This window comes from Ixodes scapularis, unplaced genomic scaffold, assembly GCF_016920785.2.
Source record: "Ixodes scapularis isolate PalLabHiFi unplaced genomic scaffold, ASM1692078v2 PGA_scaffold6__148_contigs__length_123643588, whole genome shotgun sequence".
Classification (NCBI taxonomy): domain Eukaryota; kingdom Metazoa; phylum Arthropoda; class Arachnida; order Ixodida; family Ixodidae; genus Ixodes; species Ixodes scapularis.
The window spans coordinates 110,753,010-110,780,237 of NW_024609881.1; the positions used below are offsets into that span (position 1 = coordinate 110,753,010).

General features: G+C 49.9%; 1 protein-coding gene across 1 annotated transcript; it reads left to right on the forward strand.

Annotated features, from left to right (window-relative positions):
* Nucleotides 1-153: 153 nt before the first annotated feature.
* LOC121047767 lies at nt 154-26,475 on the forward strand. Its single transcript, XM_040503299.2, has 4 exons — nt 154-185; nt 361-685; nt 10,401-10,721; nt 25,544-26,475. Exons 1-4 carry the CDS (start codon nt 154-156, stop codon nt 25,892-25,894), a joined length of 1,029 nt encoding a protein of 342 aa, XP_040359233.2. The 3' UTR covers nt 25,895-26,475.
* The last annotated feature ends 753 nt before the right edge of the window (nt 26,476-27,228 follow it).

Here is a 27,228-nt window from a genome sequence, read left to right on the forward strand (position 1 = left end):
GGGGAAAATTGGGACTCCTTCCCGCGTGGCTTCGGCCCAAAGTCTCAACCCTGTCTCCCAGCGGGTCCGGTACTTGGGATGAAACTTGTAACGCGAACTCGTTCCAAGGTTAAGAAGGAACAAGGAACGAGCTTTCGTTCCTGTTTTGGAGGAATGTGTACAACACCGGGTTTCACTGCACCACCGTTCGAGCGATTTGCGATATGATGAGAGGTGCGTTGTTCACACTCGGCCATGGTCAGCTTCTTCCCTGAGACATCGCGCAACAACTCATAAATGTTCGTCGTCCCTTGTACTGATCTTTTTTTCTGTTGCCAGCCACACAAAATAAACATCGCGAATTTTTCTTTTCTCGCCCAGGTACCACATTAAGACACCGCCTTACAGCCCGAAGTATTTGCCTCTGTCCTACTGCTCCACGCTACTTTTCTCCTCGCTCGCCGTCGTCGATAAAGCTACAGTGAAGCCGAAGAGAAGCGAGCTGCACACAGGGTACCTGGGGGAGCTATTCCAGATGCGGCGAATCTCTGATTCGCTGAAGCACCGCTCCAAGGAGGTGCCCGTCTACATTACCCTGGGCGGCGACCTCGCGGACTCTGCCAACATCTCGAAAGCACTCAGCAGCCAGAATAGTCGCAACAGTTTCGCTTACCTCATCAAATATATTACCGGCGGCTTTTTCAAAGTAAGTGAGACCAACGTCGACCTTAATGCCCGTTCACACACTTACGTTTGCTTATAGGACCGAGTTCCTTTGATCTCTACCGACGAGAGAACACACTTAGATCTGAACACGCTGACACGTTGGCGCCATCTATACGGTGACGCAGTAATGCCATTTTACCAGACGAATCGGTCTTGCGTTATTGGAGAGATCAAATCCACGTACCATTTCGATAAATTGGGTCGTTTGTACCACTGTCAAAAGTTTTTCCAGCCAAGAAACAAAGAAGGATGCACAAACAAAATAGGTAATATACGGAGATGTAAAAAGTACCCCAGCTGACCGATAGAGGGCGCCAGGGCTTTTCCTCGTTGTGAGAGATTTTAAGGGGTTTGGAGGCACACGGTCGTAAATAGCCGCAAGTGCGTGAGCCAACGCAGAGCCGTGTATGTAGAGAGTTTGGCCATTCGTTCGGAAATATAGGAGACAAATGAGGAGGTGCCATTGGCCGGAAGCGGGCTGGGCGTGTTCCAGGTTGTCTTCACAAATTCGAATGTGGCCAACCAGAAGCCGGAAATAATACCCTGGTGGTAGTCGCGAGAAACAAAGCTGATAAGTGCATCGGAGTAACTCTCGGTGACTGAAAATGTGGTGCACGTGATATTTCAATCACGGTCATCCAAAATCATGGTGAAACAGTGAGACTAGCGGAACGATCGACATAATCCGTACGCCAAGCGCTGAGGGGCGGGAATCTGCCTACCGAGCGATCATACCCTGTGCGAGCAAAATAGAGTTGAGCGGCGCATTCGTTTTTACATCTTTCTGCATGATCATAATCAAAACATCACGTGCACCATATTTTCACCCATAAAGGGATACTACGTTTAACTTTTACGCGCTTATTAAAACAGCGAGATCTATTTCTTGCTTCCACCATTAGGGGATTCTTTTCGGCTTCTAGTTGGCCAAAAAGAGCACTTTCTGTGTCTGAAACGCCCTGGCTCTGCCCACGCCTCCCATTGACCAAACTCTCATTATACACGGCTCTGAGCCAAAGTTCTTACATCTACCAGTTGACAAGCTCCACGGAGTAGCTTCGGTCGAAGACGGTTCTTGTTTGCTTCCTGCACCTGAGTGGTACAGTCGAATAGCGTTGTCAAACCCACTTTCTGCCAAGCAAACTTTCTGCGTCTGGTGCATGCCCTGGCTCTGCCCGCGCCTCCCATTGGCCAAACTCTCTGTATGCACGGCTCTAAGCCAAAGTGCTTACATCTATCAGTTGACAGGCTCCACGCAATAGCTTCTGTCGAAGACGGTTCCTGTCTGCTACATGCACGAGAGTGGTACAGTCGAATAGCGTTCCTAGCGACACCAGCGGCAACGCCTCCACGGTAAACGGAGAAAGACCGCTTTGAAACGACGCTCGGTTGCACAAATTTCATGTAGGTCATATGAAATACAATAAAACCACTTTGCTAGAACTCGGCATTGATTAAAAACTTTATCCCTAGTAATCGGCACCCTTAAATCAATTAATCGATCGCGTTAATGCCTAGCGTAAGAGCGTCAAAGAGGCGAGAATAAAAGTTTCCTCGTGTTTTTTCGTGATAAAGGTCGCAACGCGCATTTTCAGCTGGAGATTAAAATGTGCAGTTTAGTACAGTGCAATATATACTAACAAATTATAATTCCTCCGGCGAACTCATAGAAGGAGTTTTCTGCTATTCTTTGACATCACTGTGAGTGATCGAGTTTCTTGCTTCTTCGCGGTTATCCTTGCTGTATATCGGCTCGAGAGACGTCGAAGCAGGCGAGACATCCTTTCCTAACGTCCGACATTACTTCAGAGCCGAGGAAGCCCTCCACTGCAATTCGGCTTTCTCATGTCGGATGTGGAACGATAGAAAGAGGACCCAGGCATTTCCGCCAGCCAGTCGACACCATGGCCCGTCGCACCAGGGCGACACGACGGGCGGCTGGCCATTCTGAAAGTCGGCTGCTTTGAGAGGATTGACAACGTCGGTATAGACCAACGACGGATTATGAAAAATGTATAACAAATCATCACCTTGAGCGCCTCCGAGTCGCGGCCCTCGACGCCACAGGAGCGAGGGAAGAAGTACTAAATACCGGATTGATATGCCACTGATCTGGGTGCTCAGGCGTATTAGTGAAGCCCGAAGCTGCGGGACTTTGTCCCACTTGGGAAATCCATGCCTGCAGGCAACCTGCTATCCTCGAGGGCGCCTTCTCTACACTGGCCTAGCTAGACGACCTCTTCCGGTGTGTTTGTGAGTCTCCTGCCGACAAACAGGATGGTGTCTTTGTCCAAAAAGTTCAAAAACGCGGCAATAAAATTAAAAAAAAGGATATATATATATATATATATATATATATTGTTGGGGGATCGGTGGCCGAGTGGGCTAGCGCACGCCAGCCCGGAGCACGTGGAGCGAAAGCTCGCGCTGCAGAACCCAGGCATCCTGGCTTCGAGCCCCACCCCTGCCCGTTTCGATCTGGATGGGCATCGTACCGGCGTGCGGTCGTGTATCACTACTGTGTGGTGCACGTTAAAGACCCCAGGCTAGCGGTTGTACTGCACTGGCTAAATTGCTCATCTACAGCTGGGAGACTCCTCGCCCCTGTGAGGCAGACCAGGTTCTAGGCTGTATAAACATACCACACAACCCAATTTTTTTTTATATTGTTGTTTTATGGTTCACAGGTTTTTGGTTCAAGGAATTAACAAGTTAATGAATGGAATCGCTATTAAAGCAGTATTTTATAAAATCGGAACGTTAATCTATCAATCGCCCAGCCCTAGTTTCCACCGCAGGCATTGCGCATCCAATGTTCTACCTGTTCCGCCGCTTCTTTCCATATTGCGGACTGATAGCGTAGCGAGCGCCAGAAAGTTGACGCGCCACGAAAAATTCCCGCAGGCGTTCGAAGAAGCTTGTCAACTGAGCGTAACCAGTAACGTTACCACGAACAAAGTCCATCTATAAGGCGTCCCGTGAACACCTTTTAAGGGTCATTAGATAAGAATTCACCAGAGCAGACCATATTACTGTAGCTTTCACTTTTTTTTTTCTCGTTTTTAAGTTTCAAATTACAAGATAAAGTAAACACTTTGCATACCGGGTGTTTCTGCAAATGCTTTGAAACATCCCTAATACTATAGCTGCGGTGGCAGTTTCGGATGCTGCCACCAGAGTTTCACTCCATCGACGCATAAGGTCTGCATGTTGTCTTTGGAGAGCCAAATCTTTCCTCCCGGATGTTGCTGGTTTCGTGCGGAGTCGTCGCTGCGCTTCCGTTTTACGTTGTCGCGTACGTTGCGCCACCACCACGGCCGCTCGATCCCCTTCTCTCCCGCTGCGCATCACTGGAAGCACCACCTTCTAGATAAGAAAACCTACTTGCTGAATTCTCTTGCGTGACTCAAAGAGACGACTGTTGGACGCAGATTGGAATCGACCGCGGCGTCATCGTTTGGATGGCACTCGGGTTCTCGTTGATTGAACACGATTTACGGCCGAACGCTGAAGTAGTACCCCAAGCAGCACGGATTTTGGCCAACCAATGGCCAATGTCCGGCGATGGTCTTTTGGCCGGTGGCCAGAGAGTGGCCATTCAATGGCCAATGCTTGGCCGATGGCTGATGGCCAGTGGTCATTGGCCAGTAGCCAAATAAAGGCCAGTCACCGGCCAGTTTCTGGCCACTGTCTGGCCACTTGGCCAAGGACCATTTCCAGCCATTGGCCGATGACTGGCCAACTCTGTGCAGCGCTGCTTGGGACTCGTGTTCAATCCTGCCCTGCGGTGGCCTCTTTGAGTGACGAAGTAAAATTCAGAATTAAGGCTTTATTTGTCCTATGTTTGAAGCGTGCCAAAGACTCTTTCTTTGTTGTAAGAGGGAAAGTGGACGTAACAAGAGAGCGATGGGAGCGAAAGAGCACGGCGCGAAGCACGCCATGGCCTCACCAAATTAGTCCAGTTCAAACCAAACAACGGCCGTCCATACGAAAGACGGCTGCATGCACCAAAACAATAAGTGCTGATGAAAAAACTTGGGAACGCTTAAGCTTCGCCTTTAAGAACGGAACGCGGTAGCGTTATCGGGCCGCGTTCGCAAAGCCTTCTCATCTGAACCCGCGCTCAAACCCAAGCCGTGCAAACGTGTGTGCGTGGTCTAGTCGGTAGCGTCACGTGTAACCTGACGCGTGACGTCACACGTGGCTGCGACAGCACGACCCTATCGACCGGCTAGATTTATCAGAAAACGTTCCGTTAAATTTGGCGGAAACTTTTTCGTTGAATTTTGCAGGAAAAAATTCCGCCAAACTTGGGGAAAATTTTTCCGCTACATTTAGCGGAAAATTTTCTAGCGAAATTTAGTGGGTCGACAGAAGCAGCCACGTGTGACGTCACACGTGGCTGCCCGCGTTGCATTATGGGGTTTTCGGTTCCACCGACGGCGGATTACTTTCGCGTTAAAGCCGACGGTGAAGCTAGAAGAACTGAAAGAGTTCTTTAATAAAATTAAGAACAAGGTGCTTACACAAGCGGCGGGCCGTTTTCCTGGCTCTTTTCAGGAACATCCGTAATGCGAGAGCTCATTGGGCGAGGTGCGAGCTTCTCGTAAAACCTGAATCCGGGTAACAGTTCGCCAGCACGCTCCAGCAACCACAACAATCCTGCGGCATTATTCCCTCTTAAAAAAAAAAAAAAATGTAGAGCCCTTCCACTTTACGGGAAGATGGATCACGGGCGAAGTTTTTACCTTTACGTCGTCTAGGTCCTAGGACGATGCCTAGAGGACAACGTCTGGCTCGACCTCAAGGATGACTTCATGGACAACCTCAAGAATGACGCCTAGAGGACGATGTCTAGGACGACCTTAAGAACGGCGTCTAGGACAACTTCTAGGACGACCTTAAGAGCGGCGTCTAGGACGACCTTAAGAACGACTTCCAGGACAACCTCGAAGACAACGTCTAGGAGGGCCTCAAGGATTACTTCTAGGACGACCTGAAGGACGACGTCTCAGACGACATCAAGAACAACCTCTAGGACAAACTCAAGAACGAAGCCTAGAGGACGTCGTCCTCTAGGCGTCGTTCTCAAGTAGTGTCGGGCGTGCGCCTTCCGCGCCTTGAGGGCGACTTCTAGGCCGACGCCTAAAGAAAATCTGCTTTTCCACTCTGGTGAAAACCCGAGTAAAAAGTTTCCGCCATCTATGAGCGTCGGCGGCAACCAGAGAAGCGGCAAGCCGCTTGTCTGGTTTTCGCCGTCGCTCATAGATGGCGGTAGCTGTCTGGAGTTTTGTGTCGACATTCGTTTGTCTGATGGCACAATACTGGGGAAACTAGCCTTTAAGAGCTCCGCTGTAAAAGCATCTACCCGATGCTCAAATAGAAGGTTACGCGAAAGTATGTGCTAAACGTTCTGCTTTGATATTCTATCTGACCTGGTATGGCTTGAGATGGACGACATTGCTCACTTCTGGTCGCAAACAGCATCGCTGTGACGGCTGGGTTTCGTCAGGTAACCTTGCCGGTCAATTTTTCAAGATGGCGTAGGAGCTCGTACGGGCCAAAGCAGCAACAGAAGAGTTTCTCGCTACGACCTCGTTGGCGGACGGGCGGTGCACACTCCCACACATGGTACCTTGGTTTGTACTCTGTGTCATTTCTTCGAGTGCTGTAGTGTCGGGCGTCCTGTTGCTGCACTTGGATTTGAATCTTCGCTAATTAGCGTGCCCCTTCCGCGCGTTGGAGTAGCGCAGTCCACGTCTTCTGAGAGGTCGTCGTCTTAAACGTACAGCAACATGCGTCTAGTGTACTTGTGTCTTTCCTCCCGTATACGAAACTGAATGGCGTCATTCCTGTCTTCTCCTCCGCTGGAATGTACGCAAACGTTACGTAGGCCAGATGGCATCCCACTTTTGATATTGTACTTCAACGTTCATCGACTTCATGTCTGCGAGAGTCTTGTTTAGCCGCTCGGTCAATAATGGCGCGCAGGTCGTTTCTTGTCCAAGGCAGAAAAATCTACTACATTATATGTGCCATTTCCATATTTTGCCCATATACCTATGCGGCAAGTTGTTTAAGGTAATCAGTGATCATCGCGCATTATGTCGGCTCACATATTTAGAGCACTCTTTTGGACGCTTCGCACACTGGAGGCGGAGAATACAGGGACTTCATGGTTACGCACAAATCACGATGAAAGCGCTCGGACACCGACTGCCTTTCGTGTGCACTTGTTGACTTGCCTCCAGGGGATACGGACAAGGAAGATGGCTTCCTGGGTGAGATCGGTGTTAGAACTTTCGCTCAACAACAGCGAGCTGATCCAGACCTAAACAACCTCATCGATTACCTTGACGACAAAAAGCATCAGAGTTCCGAGAGCCTACAAGCTCGACCTAACCAAATTTTCTGTTAGAAACGACGTAAATAATAATTTCTCAACTAGCAAGGCACATTTTGTCACGAACAAAAACATAAACTTGATTAATAAAACTTAAAATGAGCGTTTAATGCGGCGAACTTCTGCCGAGAAGCAATAACAAAGGCCGCACCTACTTTGACGGCGACGGAAGGACGACTGACTCAAGCAGGCACGTAAAGCTCCTTTTGTAAGCACATGGGTATCTAGAAGTGTCCGAGCTCGAGCAAACAAGATTCGCGAGTCATCTGGAACATTCCATTCATGCAAACAAAACAGAGAGGAAGAGGAGAAGCGCTGGCGGGGATCAAACCCCAGCCAGCGGCATGGGAGTCGACCACGCTGTTGACTCAGCTATTCGCGCGCGGCGATATATCCTGCTCGTGGCCCCGTCTGCCCTCTGCGACAAAGTCCTTCAATCAGCACACGACGAAGCAGCAACGGGATGTCAAGGATTTACACGTGCCCTAAGAAGGATTCAAGATATTCTAATGACGAAAGTAATCCCTGGAGAAGGGGAACAAGAGGGAAAAAGGACAAACATAAATCTCCAAACACAGCTAGCTAGGTGACTGGTGAGCGACCGAAAAAATCCGCCTGGTGCGGGTATTGAACCCGGGACCTCTCCATTACAAGTGCAGTGCTCTACTTGTAATGGAGAGGTCCCGGGTTCAATACCCGGACCAGGCGGATTTTTTCGGTCGCTCACCAGTCACCTACCTGTGTTTGGAGATTGATGTTTGTCCTTTGTCCCTCTTGTTCCCCTTCTCCAGGGATTACTTTCGTCATTCTTGTCAAGCTCGCTTGCACCTTTGCATTTAATTGCATTATAATTATAAAGATATTCTACTATTGGCCAAGCCTTGCTACCCATGTACTCACACGCATGAACTTGCCGAGAATGCCAACGTCTAAAAATGCCGGTCTCAAGCAGTGGCGTCGGAACAAAGGGGAGGGGGGGGCAGGCGATCGCCTCCCCCCCCCCCCTTCCCCCAAGACATTTTGTAGTAATGGCTACTCGCGAGCACGACAGTTTGCATATTTCCCAAAGTGCCGGTTTTCAAGATAATTTGCTGGGAAAATTTTTTTCAGATTCTGTTGGACACGCTAAATATTCATGACAATTGAGTAAATTATTTGAGGCCGCAATTATTTTGAGTCCTTTTAAAATAACGAAATTCGCGAAAATTAGGTCCTCGCGAAAGGGGACCCTTTTCGTTATTTTTGGCTTGAAAATGCATGGCTAGAAAACGAGCGCTTTTTGGCTGCAAGTAGCACGTCAGTGACATACTGTTCACGCGTTGAATTGCACAGACCTCGATAGTGGGGCCCAAAAAGTCACCTTTTCCCACTCTGAATTAACTTTCGCTCCGAGGTCAGCACAAACAAGCGCTCTACTCTCTCTATACAACATGCGCGAAAAGAGATAGGGAAACAGATCTATTTACTGTCCAAGCCATATTTCAGAAAAAGGTATTATGAAGCCGTTTTGTAGGGAAGTGAGTCAATCGACTAAAGCTAAAAACTGCAGAACTTAAAAGGAAGTTAGGATCGCACGCTGCGGGTTTTCACCTGGAAAGCCTTTCAGCTGCCGTCGAACAGGAAGGGCACCGAGACCTGCGGAGCTGGTATCGGTATGCACTGTTGTTTCGGCGCTGTCATCGTTGTGGGGAAGACGCGGGGGAGACTTCATGCAGGTGCTGTTGAAGCTCCCTGATTGCATCTATTTGCTCTTGTTCCCAGGAGGACGGGACGTCATTATACATCAAGCGCATGATAGGGGCTCAGCAAGTTGAGAAAATGCCTTAACAAAACGCCTATAATAAGCACAGATGCCGAAAAACCTGCGATCGGGCTTCTTGTCGGCTGACTATTTCCCGTTTTACAGTTTTCCCGCAATCAGGATGAATGCCGCTTCCACTCACAATCTGTCCGGAAAATTTTAATTTCTTCTAAGCGGAGCGGCACTTCTCCGTCGTAAGTGTAAGTCCTGATGACTTAATTGCCTCGAGTACCGTCTCCAGTATTCGTAAGTGCTCATTGAAATTCGTGGAGAACACGACAACGTCGTCGAGATAAACGAGACAGGTCGGTCATTTCAGGTCTGCAAACAGTGTTTTTGTCCTTGTGAAACGTAGATGGCGCTGGTCAGAGGCGTAAGGGCACGACCTTAATGCAACGATATTCAATTGGAATATTTTTCACTTGACACGAGCTCACTGGCACACCTGGGACTCAAGGATACTCGCACGCAACGCCACTGGCCAAGAAACTCCTTTGTTGCGGTGTAATTTCAAGGACAAAAGCGATCATTTTCATTCAATCCCTCCTTTGCGAAATTTGATGACGTAACGTGGGAATAGCAGTACACCCTAGTGACGATATTTAAATGCGGTTCATAGATTGGACCCGAGCATTACGTGGGCTCGTGATAATTGCTAGCTCGAAAAGCATTCGGGTTGTGACCCGTGTCCAATCTCTGCAACAACGACAACAACCGAGCCATAACAATGTCTGGAACTCTGCGCGTGTCCTGCGCTTGGCCAACCCCAGCGCGTGGCTATGATCAACACTGGCGGCATATAATCGGCTCCAGATCACGTGGCCGCTTGTTCTGGCTGCGAGTTGAGGGGGTGAACGCTGCTCGTTTTTCTTTAATTTTTTCTGGGACTTCTATTGCGTGGGGTGAAAAACGAACGCGTGTTTCATAGGTCATTAACGTTAGGGATCCGTTTTAAGCGGTATTTGCGCAAAGTACAAAAATTGTTGCATCGCTCCTTTAAACTCACAGTCCGCCGAGGCTTGTGAAAGCTGTTTTCTCCTGATCCCTCTCGTCGACTTCGATCTGCCAAAATCTGGTCTTGACGTTCTTCGAGGAGAAATACTTGGCATGACAAAGTCGGTCTAGCGTGTCGTGACGCCCTGGCACACTGACACGCGTCACGCGCTGGCTCATGCACGCAGTGCAACCAAGGATGTCATCACCCTGAGACAGGCAGATATGCAGGCACTCTAGCTCAGGGATTTACTGACTGAAAGTATGCGTTTATTTTCACTCTGTAAAAGGTGGGTTAGTTTTAAGTAATTTAACTAATCATTATGTTTTCTGCAATCCCCGTCGTCCACTGTGGCCGGCGATCACTCCCGTAAAGAGTTTTCGCTTTCTCCGCCACCATACTATTACGAAATTTTTGATTGTTTTCGCTGAAGCACCCGGTATGTTGTTCAGTGCGAGGTGGTGGCACCCGTCGCATACGACCGACCGCGTCCGCAGGGCCTGCACCTGGACTGGGACCATCCAGGCGGGCGCTGCGGGGACCCCAACGATACGGCCAACCTGCAGGCCCTCGTCCTCAACCTAAACGGGACCGTGGAGTTAATGCTGAGCGTGCCGCCGTCGCCTGCCCTGGTGTCCCTGTACAACCTGAGTGGCATCATTCACAGGCTTAAGCTGGTCATCGTGAAGACGCACACCATCCGGCAGGACAACTTACTCTCCTGCACGGGAGACAGGGCAGACGCGCACGCGGCATTTATGGCCATCCGCGCAAGCGTGCCTGAAAGTTACCGCAACAAGCTGGCCTACACCATCCAGGTACACGTTCAGTGTCGCATGACGATGCGTATACGTTAGGGATAGGCTAGAAGGGGGCAATCGCGCGAGCAAGAGCAGTCCCGCAGAACGAGCCTGAAGAGCGCGGGGCATCATCTGTATACGCGAGAAGAAATCCGAGATTCATCAAACACAAATTTGGGGCCGAAGTTTACGGAGCGAGCCGACTGGACCCTCGCGATATGATGACGATAGACTTCTCTTTCGCCGAAATCCAATCGGCTCAATGGCAGGCTGAAGTTGAGCTAGTTGGTATACAATGCAAAAGCTCCAATCGGCTCGCTCCACGAACTGTCGGCTCCCTGACGTGTTTCACGAGTCTGGAGAACTAGCTCAAATGACTACTTTACTTCATGCCCCAGAGGTTTGGTCTTGGATCGTCAGTCTCGGGAGTCGTTACGAATGTTTGGTTCGACGCAAGGGGACCAAAAAATCGGTTGGGCTTCCCCTGAACATTTGGTATATTTTAGGTTTGTGTGTTTTGCGGGGGTTGCTAGACTCAGCCCGGGGCGAGTTAAGGGGTGTGTATACAAATCCCTGTAAGCAGCGCCACCTTGAACTTCAGGGCTAAGAAGTTGACCAAAGGAAATTGCCGAATTGAGCATTTTGTTACCTAGGTATACAGACAATTTTCAAAGGTCCATGAAGTAACACTAATGGTCGTCATTACTTGGGCACGAAGAGCGTAATTTGATCCGAAACTTCGGCGACGCAGCCCTCGTGTCTAATACATGCTCAGAGTATGTTATCAAGCAATGGCGATGGCGCAGACTTTTAATAAGGGCCTATTTTTCCCCCGCAAATGGGAGCGTCCATGGCCCTTTATAGGTATTTAATAGTTCATGCATGGTCAGTTTCATTTAGCACCGAACTCCCAAAGAATTAACCGGTAATTGTGATTGTGACGCTGCTGCCAACTTACAGACGATGGTAGTGACACACAATGAGCCACGAAGAGTGGTACCGCTCTCGGCAGCTGAGAGAAGCAACCCACCGCCTCACCTCCTTTTCTGGCTCACCACACCAGTGTTGTCAACTCAAAAATTAAAACCTCGCCCCAATATTGCTAAAAAAAAAACGCTTAAGTTAAGGGGCAGGTTAATAATGACTGTGTTAACACCATGGCTTGCAATGTTTGCGCTTTAATATCTCAGTGGCGTCGCGAGCGTCATTCCCACTGAAAACAAATGTATTAAGAGTAGGGTGATTCCACGAGAGTTCGAACCAGCAAGTCCACTCAACATTTTTATTTTTTCTATTTTTTTTATATGTGATGTGCACCAGGCACGTAGCAAGAATTTTGTTTCGGGGGGGGGGGGGGGTCATGACAAAATTTTGTATGAGGGGGAGAGGAGGCCCCAGCAAAATGGAAGATTTCGGGGGGGGGGCGCCCATGACGAAATGTATGAGGGGGAGAGGGGAGAGGAGGCCCCAGCAAAATGGAAGATTTCGGGGGGGCCCGGCCATGACAAAATGTTGTATGAGGGGGAGAGGGGAGAGGAGGCCCCAGCAAAATGGAAGGTTTCGGGGGGGGGGGGGGCCGCCCATGACAGAATGTTGTATGAGGGGGAGAGGGGAGAGGAGGCCCCAGCAAAATGGAAGATTTCGGGGGGGGGGGCGCCCATGACGAAATGTTGTATGAGGGGGAGAGGGGAAAGGAGGCCCCAGCAAAATGGAAGATTTCGGGGGGGGGGGGGGCCGGCCCATGACAAAACGTTGTATGAGGGGGAGAGGAGGCCCCAGCAAAATAGAAGATTTGGGGGGCCCGCCCATGACAAAATGTTGTATGAGGGGGAGAGGAGGCCCCAGCAAAATGGAAGGTTTCGGGGGGGGCCCGCCCATGACAGAATGTTGTATGAGGGGAGAGGGGAGAGGAGGCCCCAGCAAAATGGAAGATTTCGGGGGGGGGCGCCCATGACAAAATGTTGTATGAGGGGGAGAGGGGAAAGGAGGCCCCAGCAAAATGGAAGATTTCGGGGGGGGGGGGGGGCGGCCCATGACAAAATGTCGTATGAGGGGGAAGGAGGCCCCAGCAAAATAGAAGATTTGGGGGGGCCCGCCCATGACAAAATGTTGTATGAGGGGGAGAGGGGAGAGGAGGCCCCAGCAAAATGGACGATTTCGGGGGGGGGCCGACCATGACAAAATGTTGTATGAGGGGGAGAGGGGAGAGAAGGCCCCGGCAAAATGGAAGATTCCGGGGGGGGCCGCCCATGACAAAATGTTGTATGAGGGGGAGAGGAGGCCCCAGTAAAATGGAAGATTTCAGGGGAGGCCGCCCATGACAAAATGTTGGCATGAGGGGGGAGGAGGCCCCAGCAAAATGGAAGATTTCGGGGGCGGGGCCGCCCATGACAGAATGATGGATGAGGGGGAGAGGGGAGAGGAGGCCCCAGCAAAATGGAAGATTTTCGGGGGGGCCGCCCATGACAAATTGTTGTATGAGGGGGAGAGGGGGAAGGAGGCCCCAGCAAAATGGAAGATTTTCGGGGGGGGGCCGCCCATGACAAAATGTTGCATGAGGGTAGAGGAGGCCCCAGCAAAATGGAAGATTTCGGGGGGGGGGGGGCCCGGCCATGACAAAATGTTGTATGAGGGGGAGAGGGGAGAGGAGGCCCCAGCAAAATGGAAGATTCCGGGGGGCCGCCCATGACAAAATGTTGTACGAGAGGGAGAGGGGAGAGGAGGCCCAGCAAAATGGAAGATTTCAGGGGGGGCCGCTCATGTCAAAATGTTGTATGAGGGGGAGAGGAGGCCCCAGCAAAATGGAAGCTTTCGGGGGGGGCGGGCCCGCCCATGACAAAATGTTGTATGAGGGGGAGAGGGGAGAGGAGGCCCCAGCAAAATGGAAGATTTCGTGGGGGGTCCGCCCATGACAAAATGTTGTATGAGGGGGAGAGGAGGCCCCAGCAAAATGGAAGATTTCGGGGGGGGGGCCCGGGCCATGACAAAATGTTGTATGAGGGGGAAGGAGGCCCCAGCAAAAAGGAAGATTTCGGGGTGCGGCCCGTCCATGACAAAATGTTGTATGAGGGGGAGAGGGGGAAGGAGGCCCCAGCAAAATGGAAGATTTCAGGGGGGGGGCCGCCCATGGCAAAATGTTGTATGAGGGGGAGAGGGGGAAGGAGGCCCCAGCAAATGGAAGATTTCAGGGGGGCCACCCACGACAAAATGTTGTATGAGGGGGAAGGAGGCCACGGCAAAATGGAAGATTTCAGGGGGGGCCGCCCATGACAAAATATTGTATGAGGGGGAGAGGAGGCCCCAGCAAAATGGAAGATTTCGGGGGGGGCCCGGGCTATGACAAAATGTTGTTTGAGGGGGAGAGGGGGAAGGAGGCCCCAGCAAAAAGGAAGATTTCGGGGGGGTGGGCCCGCCCATGACAAAATGTTGTATGAGGGGGAGAGGGGGAAGGAGGCCCCAGCAAATGGAAGATTTCAGGGGGGGCCGCCCACGACAAAATGTTGTATGAGGGGGAGAGGAGGCCCCAGCAAAATGGTAGATTTCGGGGGGGCCCGGGCCATGACAAAATGTTGTATGAGGGGGAGAGGGGGAAGGAGGCCCCAGCAAAAAGGAAGATTTCGGGGGGGCCCGCCCATGACAAGATGTTGTATGAGGGGGAGAGAGGAGAGGAGGCCCCAGCAAAATGGAAGATTTTCGGGGGTGGGGCGCCCATGACAAAATGTTGTATGAGGGGCAGAGGGGAGAGGAGGCCCCAGCAAAATGGAAGATTTCAGGGGGGGCCGCCCATGACAAAATGTTGTATGAGGGGGAGAGGAGGCCCTTCAAAATGGAAGATTTCGGGGGGCGGGCCGCCCATGACAAAATGTTGTATGAGGGGCAGAGGGGAGAGGAGGCCCCAGCAAAATGGAAGATTTCAGGGGGGGCCGCCCATGACAAAATGTTGTATGAGGGGGAGAGGAGGCCCCAACAAAATGAAAGATTTCGGGGGGGGGGGGCGGGCCCACCCATGACGAAATGTTGTATGAGGGGGACAGGGGAGAGGAGGCCCCAGCAAAATGGAAGATTTCGGGGGGGCTCCCGCCCATGACAAAATGTTGTATGAGGGGGAGAGGGGAGAGGAGGCCCCAGCAAAATGGAAGATTTTCGGGGGGGCCGCCCATGACAAAATGTTGTATGAGGGGGAGAGGGGGAAGGAGGCCCCAGGAAAATGGAAGATTTTCGGGGGGGGGGCGCCCATGACAAAATGTTGTATGAGGGGGAGAGGAGGCCCCAGCAAAATGGAAGATTTCGGGGGGGGGGGGTCCCGGGCCATGACAAAATGTTGTATGAGGGGGAGAGGGGGAAGGAGGCCCAGCAAAAAGGAAGATTTCGGGGGGGGCCCGCCCATGACAAAATGTATGAGGGGGAGAGGGGGAAGGAGGCCCCAGCAAAATGGAAGATTTCAGGGGGGGCCGCCCATGACAAAATGTTGTATGAGGGGGAGAGGAGGCCCCAGCAAAATGGAAGATTTCGGGGGGGCCCGGGCCATGACAAAATGTTGTATGAGGGGGAGAGGGGGAAGGATGCCCCAGCAAAAAGGAAGGTTTCGGGGGGGGGGGCCCGCCCATGACAAAATGTTGTATGAGGGGGAGAGGGGGAAGGAGGCCCCAGCAAAATGGAAGATTTCGGGGGGGGGGGGCCCGGGCCATGACAAAATGTTGTATGAGGGGGAGAGGGGGAAGGAGGCCCCAGCAAAAAGGAAGATTTCGGGGGGAGGGCCAGCCCATGACAAAATGTTGTATGAGGGGGAGAGGGGAGAGGAGGCCCCAGCAAAATGGAAGATTTTCGTGGGGGTGCCGCCCATGACAAAATGTTGTATGAGGGGAAGAGGGGGAAGGAGGCCCCAGCAAAAAGGAAGATTTTTGGGGGGCCCGGGTCATCACAAAATGTTGTATGAAGAGGAGAGGGGAGAGGAGGCCCCAGAAAAATGAAGATTTCGGGGGGGGGGGCACCCATGACAAAATGTTGTATGAGGGGGAGAGGGAAAAGGAGGCCCCAGCAAAAAGGAAGATTTCGGGGGGGGGGCCCGCCCATGACAAATGTTGTATGAGGGGGAGAGGGGAGAGGAGGCCCCAGCAAAATGGAAGATTTCGGAAGGGGGGGGCCGCCCATGACAAAATGTTGTATGAGGGGGAGAGGGGGAAGGAGGCCGCAGCAAAATGTAAGATTTCAGGGGGGGCCGCCCATGACAAAATGTTGTATGGGGGGGAGAGGAGGCCCCAGCAAAATGGAAGATTTCGGGGGGGGGGTCGGGCCATGACAAAATGTTGTATGAGGGGGAGAGGGGGAAGGAGGCCCCAGCAAAAAGGAAGATTTCGGGGGGGGGGGGCCCGCCCATGATAAAATGTTGTATGAGGGGGAGAGGGGGCAGGAGGCGACCACCGGGGGGGAGGGGGGGCCCCCCCCTCCCCCCCCGGTGGTCGTCAGTGGGGGAACTCCTCGGTCGCAACAGCATTGCGAAACCTTCGGGTTTCAGTCGGTTTGGCGGCGCAGACGAAGCAACGGGAGAAGCGACAGACGTCGCCGTTGTGCACGACATGTACGCAGCTCATAGCTCACTCAGAGTTTCTTGCGCCGATTACCTCAGCGTTCACAAGAAGAAGATTCATTCCAAGAGAAATTTTCGCAGTGTCAAGCTCCTAAATGTTGAGTCACTGCGGAACCTGCTGCCAGGATGCTGTAATCTGAAGGATACAGACCAGGTTTGCCACCACTGCTTTCGGCGCCTGAATGCGCTCCTATCTTCATCTGCCGGCACACTCCTGAAGAAACGAACGAGACACTTCGTCAGGAAGAGGAGCTAATATCCTCATCTGCCGACACACCTGAAGAAACCGACGAGACATTTCTTCAGGAAGAATAAACAGTCAGTGACCTCACCAGGTACGTCAAATTTTCCAAAGTTTCTCCGTTGAAGCCAGCATCTTCTATTCGGAAACGGCTCAAAAAATCTTATAGAGAGAGAAAACAGGCAGAGATTGAAGAGGAAATGCTGGAAAAATACGCTCAAGTTTAAGTATCACCATATGGAAGCACCAGTACCTCTGCACAGGCAGAGGAGGGATGTGGCGTAGGCACTGGTTGGCTAAAGAATTGTAAACAAGCTTATGAGGCTTCAACATCCTACCAAGAGCGTCTTCGTCTCTTAATCTTACTTCCACTTGAACTACCTAAAAAACGACTACAGGAGGAAGTTCCAGCTGTCACAAAATACATGCTAGGGAAGTCTCAAAGCTGGCGCGAGAAGAGCGGAGTGTGGTCAGTTTCGGATCCCTACACGAGGTCAAGATTGAGCCCATAAGATGTGCATGTTGCACTAGACTACTTCACAAAAGATGAACTGGGATGCTCGCGGCAGAGCCCAAACAAAAAAGACGGTACGTCTTTTTTGTTCGGGTTTTGACGCGAGCATTCCTGTTCTGTTGTCATCGACGGCAAAAGACAGTATGTCACGAAGAGATTTATGACACGCTCAGTACGGGAAACATTTCAAATATTCCACGAAGCTCACCCTCGCAGTTCAGTTGGTCTGTCAAAGTTCTACACTTTGCGCCCAATATGGGTACTGCACGCCCCTCAGCAAAACGTCTGCGTCTGCACCTATTGCGCCAATGCCGTGTGTTTCCGCACTCGAAAACACAACGGGTAGCGAGAAACCAATAGAAAGCTTGAAAGCGCTTTGCCTTTGCAGCTCGTCGTCCACAAAATGTTTCTTGGACCATCGTGAGCGCTGCCCAATGGGTGACTGGCCTTACCGTGGATAGTTTGGGAGTGACCGACGAAGATGAGGTCACATTTGCTTTGTGGGAACGCGGCGACCTATTCAGAAAGACAGTGTCCCCAACCAGCTTTGTGAAAGAGCTTGGCATATCGGTGACCAGATGGATTTTTCATGATTATGTGCGTCTCACTCAAGCCGCGGCTGTCCATGAGTCGAAGGAACGTGAACAGAAAGAGAGCACTTTTCTGCATTTTGATTTTGCAGATAAATGGACAGTTCTCCTCACGAATGAAACACAGTCCTACCATTGGCACAAAAAGCAAGTTTCTATCTTTACCTGCGGCGTCACGAGAAGAAAGTCAACTAAGAGCTTTGCCGTTATTAGCGATGACTTGCATCATGATACATCCCACGCCTGATATGCCTAGCAGGCACGTAGCCAAGGGGGGGGGGGGGGGGGCCGCCCCCCTCGAAATCTTTCATTTTGCTGGGACTTCCTCTCCCCCCTCCCCCTCATACAGCATTTTGTCATGGGCGAGCTCCCCCTCCCCCCCGAAACAAAATCCTGGCTACGTGCGTGTGCCATAGGAAAGGTGCACGAGCTCTTGAAGGAAACATCGCCCGTCTACACGCACGTAACCTACGTTAGCGATGGTGCAGCGAGCCATTTCAAGAATAGGTTTCAGTTGTATGAGCTGTGCCGTGCCAACTATACATCCGCCAAATGGCTGTTCACTGCCAGAGCGCATGGGAAGAACGCTTGTGACGGTGTGGGTGGGGTCATCAAGCATCACGCTTTTCTGCACAACTTGAGGTCAGGAAACACGGACCTCATCCAGTCCGTACCTGAAGTGATTGCCGAGCTGACAGATACGCTGAAGAACGTGTCATCGGTTCATGCGCCTGTTGCAGCCGTCGAGCAGTTTCGTAGACAGAAGACGGACGACTGGAAATGTTTACCACGTGTGCCAGGCATACAATCGTGGCATGTGTGGATCTGCACACAAGATGAGAAGTGCGGTCATGTTCTCTTGGTAGTGGGAACTGCTGCAACCGAGCTCATTGGAATTAAACCTTTTTATATCTGATTATAGCGAATGTGCCATCTTGACATTGGCTCGAACTCGTAAGGCAGCGAGGAAGGCCAACAACAATTCAATTTTATGTGTGCCCGTTCTGAGCGACAGAAGCATCGCTAACTGCTGTGGTGTTTCGTGCAAATGCATACTACCTGACTGAACTTCTTGTATAGAGCGGTAAAAGAAGTGAACTTTTTCATAAAGTGCAAAGAGAGACAGGCCAGCGGCGGGGAGAAACGAAATCGCCAGTGTCAAGACGCTTCGCAACCGCCACTTTGACCGGTTAGAACTTTTGTACTAAGCAAGTGGTCCAATGTTTTGTACGCTTTTTTGCCTGACCTAAGGAGAGTTACCACAAAGTTTTAATAAACTGGGAACCGGGTTCTTTTTTTCTTTTCTTTGACTATGGGTATTTTCTTTAAATGTGTTGTTTGATAAAGATTTTTTTAATGTTTATATTTTCACCGAAAAATCCTATTTTGTAAGTATATTTTGGATACCCTGGCCTGTATTGTGTATATTTTTGAAATTCGTTAACGTCATACATTTTGGGGTAGTGGGCCACAAATTTAGTGTATTTCTTTCGCCTAGTATAAGTTATGCATTTTGTATATATTAGTTTTATTTTATAGAAAACATAATAATTGTATGCCGTTGATTTAAACTTTGATGCATTGTAAGAAACCAAAGCATTTTTGTCGCCCCATTTTTAACCTGCCGTCCACAGGACCGCAAAGTTGGCAACTATTACAGTCCATGGTGGAAGCAGGGCCGTCGCGCAATCATAAAGCTTTTTTTTTTTTCTCGAAGTGAAAACGCTTTTTCGGTAAACAGATTTGAGTTTTGTGTGATTCATTTCTGTGTACATCGCATATAAAAAAAAAAAATGTCAAGTGGACATCACGGTGGAAGATACACTCTCAAGGTGAGGACACGGCGGGGCTGAATGCGCGGCGCGAGGATTCAGATAGCGTTCGTTCGACGGGCTTCCGAAAGGATGCATTATTCCGCGGCCACCGTGCCCGCGGCTCACAGTGTCGCCGGCGGCCAAACGGCGAAACCGTGTGAGAGCGAAAAAAATTCTCATTGCCATGACACCCGGTACACCGTCCGTGGTCTTTCTGCACTTGCGACAACCTCGCTGGAGCTCTGCGCGTGTGGAGCATGAGGCGGCACAAGCCGTCTTGTACGTGCCCACGGGTCGACGAGTCACCTGCCGGCGCCGCTTGAAACCATAGTGAGAGATAGTGAGGAGCGAACTTTATAGGGCACGTCGCGGGGAGCGCGCTGTCCTCACCTGAAGAGTATTATCTTACACCGTGGTGGACATGCAGGTTCGATCTCTCGTGGAATCATCCATCGTAAACTTTCATGAGTGCCCGTAGACAGCCACAAGCAAAAGAAAATTTGGAAAGATATCTTCTCTGGCGGCAAGCAACAAGACATAAATTTCTTATTTCTGACAAAAAAAGTTGAATTTTTTTAGAAGAAAAACCAAAAGTTATCAGCGGGGAGAAACAAAAACAAACAAAAAAAAAAAAGCCGGTGTCAAGACGCTTTGCAATTGCCACTTTGACCGGTTACAATTTTTGTACAAAGCAAGTGATGCAACATGTTTTTGCACTTTCTTTCTGCCTGGCCTAAGAAGAGTTGTACCCCAGAGTTTTAATAAAATCGAGACCGGGTTCTTTTATTTTCTTTTTTCAATAAGGGTATTTTCTTAAAAATGTGTTTTTTTCAAAATAATTTTTGTTGTGTTTATATTTTTATCAGAAGCTCAAAATTTTCACGAATAATTTAGATGCCATGGCCTATATGATGTGTAGCTTTCGAACTCGTTATTGCCATACAGATCGAGGTAGAAGGCGTCAAAGTTAATTTGTTTGTTGCACCTGGTCAAAAGTTAGGAATTTTTTATATATTTTTTTTCACTCATAAAGGCACAATATTTTCATGCAGTTGACTTAAACTTTGGTATGTTACATTAAGCAGGAAACATCTTTGGCGTACCACTCTTCGCCTGCCTTTCACAGACCGCAAAGTCGGGGCCGTCGCGGAATCTTGAAACATTTTTTTTTTCTAGTAGTTAAAACGCCGTTTCCATAAAAAAAAAGTTCCGTTTCGTGCGATTCATTTCTGTGCACATCACATATATAAAGAAAAAATGAAAATGTTGAGTGGACTTGCTGTTTCGAGCTCTCGTGGAATCACCCAGTAAGCTAAAATGGCGGCCCCATGACCCTAACGTATCATAGAAATTAAGCCATTTACGGTTGATAAATGTGAACTGGAGGACGTTTTAGACCGCGAGAAAACACGCCAACACGACTCGAAAGCCGCTACGAAATCTCGCCAACAGCAAAACGACAAGTTCTCCCCGCTAAGCTGGCAACACTGCACCATGGATGGTAGACTAGGTGGCGCAAGCTACCGACCATTATAAAAAGTACAACCATTACCCTTCACTCAGCCATCCATCGATGCCTTGACGCCACGTCGGCGGCCATTGTGATAGCCTTGCTTGCTTGGCAATTAATACCACCTATGCTTGACCTCACATCAGAAAAAAAAGTTGTTTTTTTAGCATTGTTTACGCGCTGCACGAAGTGGTGATTTGGTTGTCGAAGAAATATACGGTGACTTTGGCGTTTCAGGCGTGTACGTTTTGATAAAATTAACAGAAAGCTAATCTATAGATGTACTTGCATATATCTTAATTAAACACGTAAAAGGGGAAATTTGTACCATTTCGCGAGAAGCCAAACTTTTTTTTACTACGTTTCTTGATGCGATTAGGAGTACAGAATGATGAAAGCCTCTGCACTAGGACTTCGACGTCATCACAGCGAGATGGAGCGAAGGCACAGATTGGAGACGAGTGCCGCGTCAGCTTTCGGCTGAGCTTCGTGACCAATGAACGCGTCGAAAGACGCTCGCCATCGGGCTCGGGTCCAATTGCTAAATAAAGTTGGCGCCATCCGACATGCGATGACGTTTTATGGAAGAAAAAGTCGATGTTTTCAGGCCGTGGTTCTTGTGTTGTTTAGTACCATTGAATTAAATTTTCTCGGCAAGAGCAAGTTTAAATAAACCCTTAAAGGGATACTGAATCGAAACTTAAGATATACAGGAAACACCTAGAGATAAGTCAAATGGAATCAGATAAACCTGTAATTGATAATCACATGGTCATATTTCAAGCGGATGGCTGTATTTTTCGTTCTAAATGCCTGGATTTCGGCGAGCGCTTCAAAATCAGCCGTCGAAGAGCGCGATGCATGTTGGGAGATCCGGCGCGGTCTTGACGTCATCATGTCTCGGAGGGCCAAGCGTACCGTAGTTATGAGTCTTGCCACTTGGTGGCGTCAGCGTGTTACAATCTCGCATAGTCGAAGTACCCGAGGGCTGTAGTAGCATATTGCGGAGCCGGCGGCGCGGCTTCAAGGGAATGGTCGCCTACCAACGCGACGAGAGCGGTGGGTAGATGACATTAATAAGGACGAAGATGCCGCCACGCCGCTACATCACCAGGCCATGATGGCCGAGAAGCGATTCTGCCTAGAGTCGTATTGGTACGACCCATCTGTCTTGTCTTCATCGTCCGCAACAGGTAACAGAGCTTATTCACAAAACGATCTTACAGCAAAACCTAAGAAAAGTACCGTATTCACGAAGCGAAATTATCGCAAGTTTTTTCGCACGCTACGATGAGATCCTACGACCACGCCTACGACAGCTACAAAGCTTTACGCACTTTTTGTGATCAAATTTACATCGCCAGCCACATCGCACGCTTACGTCGTCGCGACGACCAACATGCATTTCCATGTGCTCTCTGTGCGCGTCCCAACGAGAGAAAAGAAGAAAAAAAAGTAATTGAAACTGAATGCCGCGGCGGAGACAAACGCAAGAACCACGGATACCTGAAAAAGCAACGACAAGGACCCACCGACCAAGCGACCACCGAAGACGCTAGGCTTAGCAAAACACTTCGACGATCCGGGGCAAGACCATCTGCACACGACCGGCTGGCTTGATGAATGGAATAGGCCCACGCGACCTTTGTGGACCCTCCTCGTATGAATAGTTTGATCTTTGACCTCTAATTTGGGGTAAGAAGGTCAGTCTTTCCCCCCGTCGTCCCTAGCTTGTTTTCAGATGCAGCGGTGACCAACGTTTGGTCGAAAAAGGAGACACTCCTATAAATTCTATCTCCTTTTTTGTGTGTGTGTTATAGAGCTCAAATAAACGCCATATGAATTGCCTTCGCAACATGGGTACGTACACTTTTGTTTAGATGTCCATTTTATTTCGACATGATACGCCAACACATGTCGAGTTAGAGCAGTTCTTGGGAGCGACTCAATGCCGGTCCAATCTTTCTCTGCCGAGCGTCTCGTCAGCATCGAGTTGCGATTGTCTAGAGGCTCAGCGGTTCATAAAATCGGTTGTAAAAGACCGTTCCCGAAGCAGCTACCAAGGACGCTGACACTCTTTTACTCCAAACGTATCTTCCTGGACGTTGGCTCTCTCCCGCATCCCCGAAGATCGCCGCAGGGATTTGTTTACATGCGCGCCGCTTTGCAGAGCCGTACGGGCCGTCTCCTTTTAGCAACGCTGGTAGTTGTGTTGACTTCTTAGCAATCGAGTTCGTTATCAGTTGAGGTCGACGAAGGCAGCTATCTCGTAATCAGGAAAGGTGGGCATGCGGGCCAGTTTTAAACAGGCATTTCGTAGCGTGAATATTACATCGCACGTACACAATCTCCAAACCAGCCCAAAGAAGTGTTGCCGGAAAGACCACCCGATACTAAAACGAACGGTGGCCAACTCTGCTGTTGCTTTCTTCACCAAAGTGCCTCGGTACTACGTTCAGGCCTAAGTAATGCCTAGGAGTGACCGTACTTCCCGTTGTGGCGCTGCTCTTACGGGCATGTTGTCGTCACGACATTCCATCGAAGCTTCACAGACATCCACGTGGTGGTTTTTGGTTATTGTTTTATTCAGTTTAAAATTCGTTTTCTCGCGTTATCCTACGGAATATTGGTATTGGTGAAGTCCTATTTTAACCCTCTTTATGTTCAAGCAAAGAGACGGGCTCTAGAATTTGGTTTCCGTACCCCTTTAAAAAATCACCAACCGACGTTGGCGGTCGCCTTTATTTGAGAGTCCTGGCCGATTGCTCACTCAGTAATCGTTTTAGAAACGAGGTGAGCCGTGCTCACTCTGACCGCTAAAGAGGACGTGCCCAAACAATGGTGCACTCGGATAATTGAAGTAGCATAAACTAGATGGCGCGCCCTTTTTTGAAAAGGGTTTATACGGGGGATTCACTGTACCCCATATTTTATTTATTTATTTATTTATAAATACTGTTAACCCTTGCCAGGGTCATTACAGAGAGGGAAAAACAACAAAACACATTACCTAACATCTTTCACAACAATAGTACACGTCAAGTAGGCTCTCAAATTCACGAACATTTTCCCTGTTAACAATATAACTAGGCAATGTATTCCAGGATTCAATCACATCAGGAAAAAATGAGTATCGAAAAACATCAACACGGGCATTGAACGGCTCAATGGCTAGGTTGTGATTTAATCGGTCACTTCGTTTACATGGTAGTTTTACATAGCTGTCCTTATTAATCTTAATTTGTCCATGGATGAGTTGAAAAAAGAATATCAGTCGATGTTTTTGTCTCCTTGTCTCCAGTAGCTCTAAGTCGCATGAGTCTAACATTGATGTAACCGAATCTGTCCATTTATATTTAGCACAAACAAAGCGGACAGCTAATCTTTGAATTCTCTCTAATTTGGACTTCAAGACTTTCTGATGTGGACTCCAGACAGCCGATGCATATTCTAGAACTGACCTCACGAATGTTTTGTAGGCAATTAACTTAACGTTCTTTGTTGCGTTGTGCAATTTTTTCCTTAAGAAGTACAATTTCTTTGAAGCCTTAGAGCACACGTTTTCCACATGTTTTCGCCAGTTTAGATCATGGGTTATGGTCACTCCTAAATATTTAAAACTATTTACATTGTTCAAGAAGTTATTTCCAATGTTATACCTAAAACAAAGTGCACTCTTTTTTTTAGTTATATGAGTAAATGTGGATTTAGTATAGATAATTCCCTTGTCCTACTTTTCACACCACATGTTCAAAGCCTGAAGGCTACGATTGATTTTAATTTGCTCATTCACATTTGTGACTACCGAATAAAGTAAACAATCGTCGGCAAAAAGCTTCATTTCTACGTCTGGCTGTACAATGCTAGCAATATCGTTGATGTACAACAAAAATAATAAGGGTCCCAACACAGATCCTTGTGGGACACCAGAAAACACCTCCAACGAACAAGACATACAATCGTCAACACGCACCACCTGCCTGCGATTGATCAAATAAGCCTCAATCCATTCTAATATTGTAGAGCTAATACCGATTTGTCCAAGTTTGAAGAGTAGTTTATTATGAGAAACCTTATCAAAAGCTTTTGCGAAGTCTATACAAATAACATCTATCTGCCTCTGGTCGTTTATTGCTAACGAAAAATCGTGAATAGTTTCGATTAGCTGCGTAACAGTGGAAAGATTGCTTCGAAACCCGTGTTGATGCGGGTATTTGTGTTGTTTAGGGCGCAGGCTCGGAACGGGCTCACATTAACAGGCTGCTAAGACCGGCAATCCTGATAGTGTGAAATTCACGATTCTAAAGAACTGTTGAAGCTCGCCGTTAGCACGCGCTCTTCGCGCACATAGCTATGGCCGCCAGTGCATACCACTACTGGGCCCAGCAAGATGCGATGACGTTCACCTGAAGGTTATGTGTACACCAACTCGCTGTCTACAAACAATCTCGCCCTTGCCCACACCAGATGTTGGCAGTGTGGGATGTGGGCAGATGTGGGCAAACCTGCTGGGCGTCGCCCAGCAAGTTTGAGGCCGGCTTCATAACCTGATGGCCCTCCCTGGCCTGGGCTTCTGTCTCGCAGGTCGGCGTGGACAAGTTTGAGCCCAACAGCGCGGTACCGGCGGTCACTGACCTCACAAGCGGACACCCCGGTCGCACCACGTACAGACGGGTGTGCGCCCAGTACCCGGATGTCGAGGCACCCGTGGGCGTCGAGTGTCGCCTGGGGACCTTCGTCGAGCACGGCAAAGAGTACCAGGTGGCCTTCGCCGGACCGCGGGAACTGAAGGCGCGCATGCGCAACAGCTACGCCGACGGCATGGGCTCTGTGCCCGTCGTCGTGTACGGCCTCGACCTCGACGACTTCTTGGGCAGGTGCTCCGGTGGCGTTATGTCGCCCCTGGTACGCGCCGTCGCCACGGGAGGGCCCTGAGCAAGAGCACCTCGTCCTCTGAACTCCGTCTACCCGTAAAGGCTGTTTCACACATTTATGCTCGACTGTTCCGAGTGTACCGTGCGTGTCGTGATTTCAGTCAGTCAGTCAATCAGTGAACCTTTTATTAGTGAATAGAATCAGGGTTCCTGGCTGGCAAATCGCTGGCAAACTGGCGCCATCTTTCGGGCCGGTAGCCCTCGCCATATTTGCGAGGGCAAATTTCCGCACAATTTATGAGGAATAGCCGCTCATAACATGGCCAGAGTTATTTCAAGTCTTGAGGCTGGTTAACGCAGCACCGTTTTCTTGCGCTACGAAGCTGAGACACGACCGCAAGTCAAATCAAGTTTATTTCCAGAAACTCTGGTGGGAAAGCCCATACAAAAAGCTGTTAAAAAACAGCTTGATTAGGTATGGGCGCGCTCCAGCCCAACAGCGCGGTGCCGGCAGTCACTGACCTCTCGAGCGTACACCCCGGTCACACCGCCGGCACATCCGGTCGTATCTCGACGCAAGGGTACGCAGCGCAAGAAAATGGTGCTGAGTGAACCAGCCTTTAGCCCTAAGCATACATACATACATACATACATACATACACACGCACACACGCACGCACGCACGCACGCAGGCTAGAGATGTTCCATAACTACCCGATAGGTGACGCCAGTGCGTCAGCGGTTGCCAGAGGTCATAACACACTGGATACGTCGAACGCCAATGTGTAAACCATCCTTGGGCGCGGTAGGTCGCGCTCGCCGGTCCAGTCCACCGCCTCCCTTTCACTACCTGACCCCTCTCTCCTTGCGCGTGTGCATAGGCGGGAGCATGATGACGGGGATGAAGTCTAGCGGATAGGCGCATGACTGGTCCAACGAGGGCGTATAGCTTCCACGGCATTGTCAACCTCGTGGTGAACGGAGCACAGAACACCTCGCCGATTTTTGTCTGCTACTGAAGCGAGGAGGGGCACAAGCGCAAGAACATCTGGACCTTAGGAGAAACACTTCCAGAAGCGATTCATGTTTGCAGCTTTCACTGCCCTCGTATACTTCAGCTTCGTGGGAGTTCTAACCCATGGTCGACCAGGCGACGACAAGATTTGCGAGTGAAGACAGTCTGGAAGGCGCCTGGGGTGCGTGGGACGGGAGTACTCTACCACAGCTACTCGATCTGAAACGCAGAAGTGCGGCCCGCCTGATGCGCCGCGAACGGCGAGACCATGGCCTCCGAGATCCCGAAGCGCTTCGGGATCTCGGGCGCCATGGGTGAGACGCGCCTTGTACTTCGGGCGACCACCGCGGCGCTACCGGTCACTGACAGGGACGGTCCAT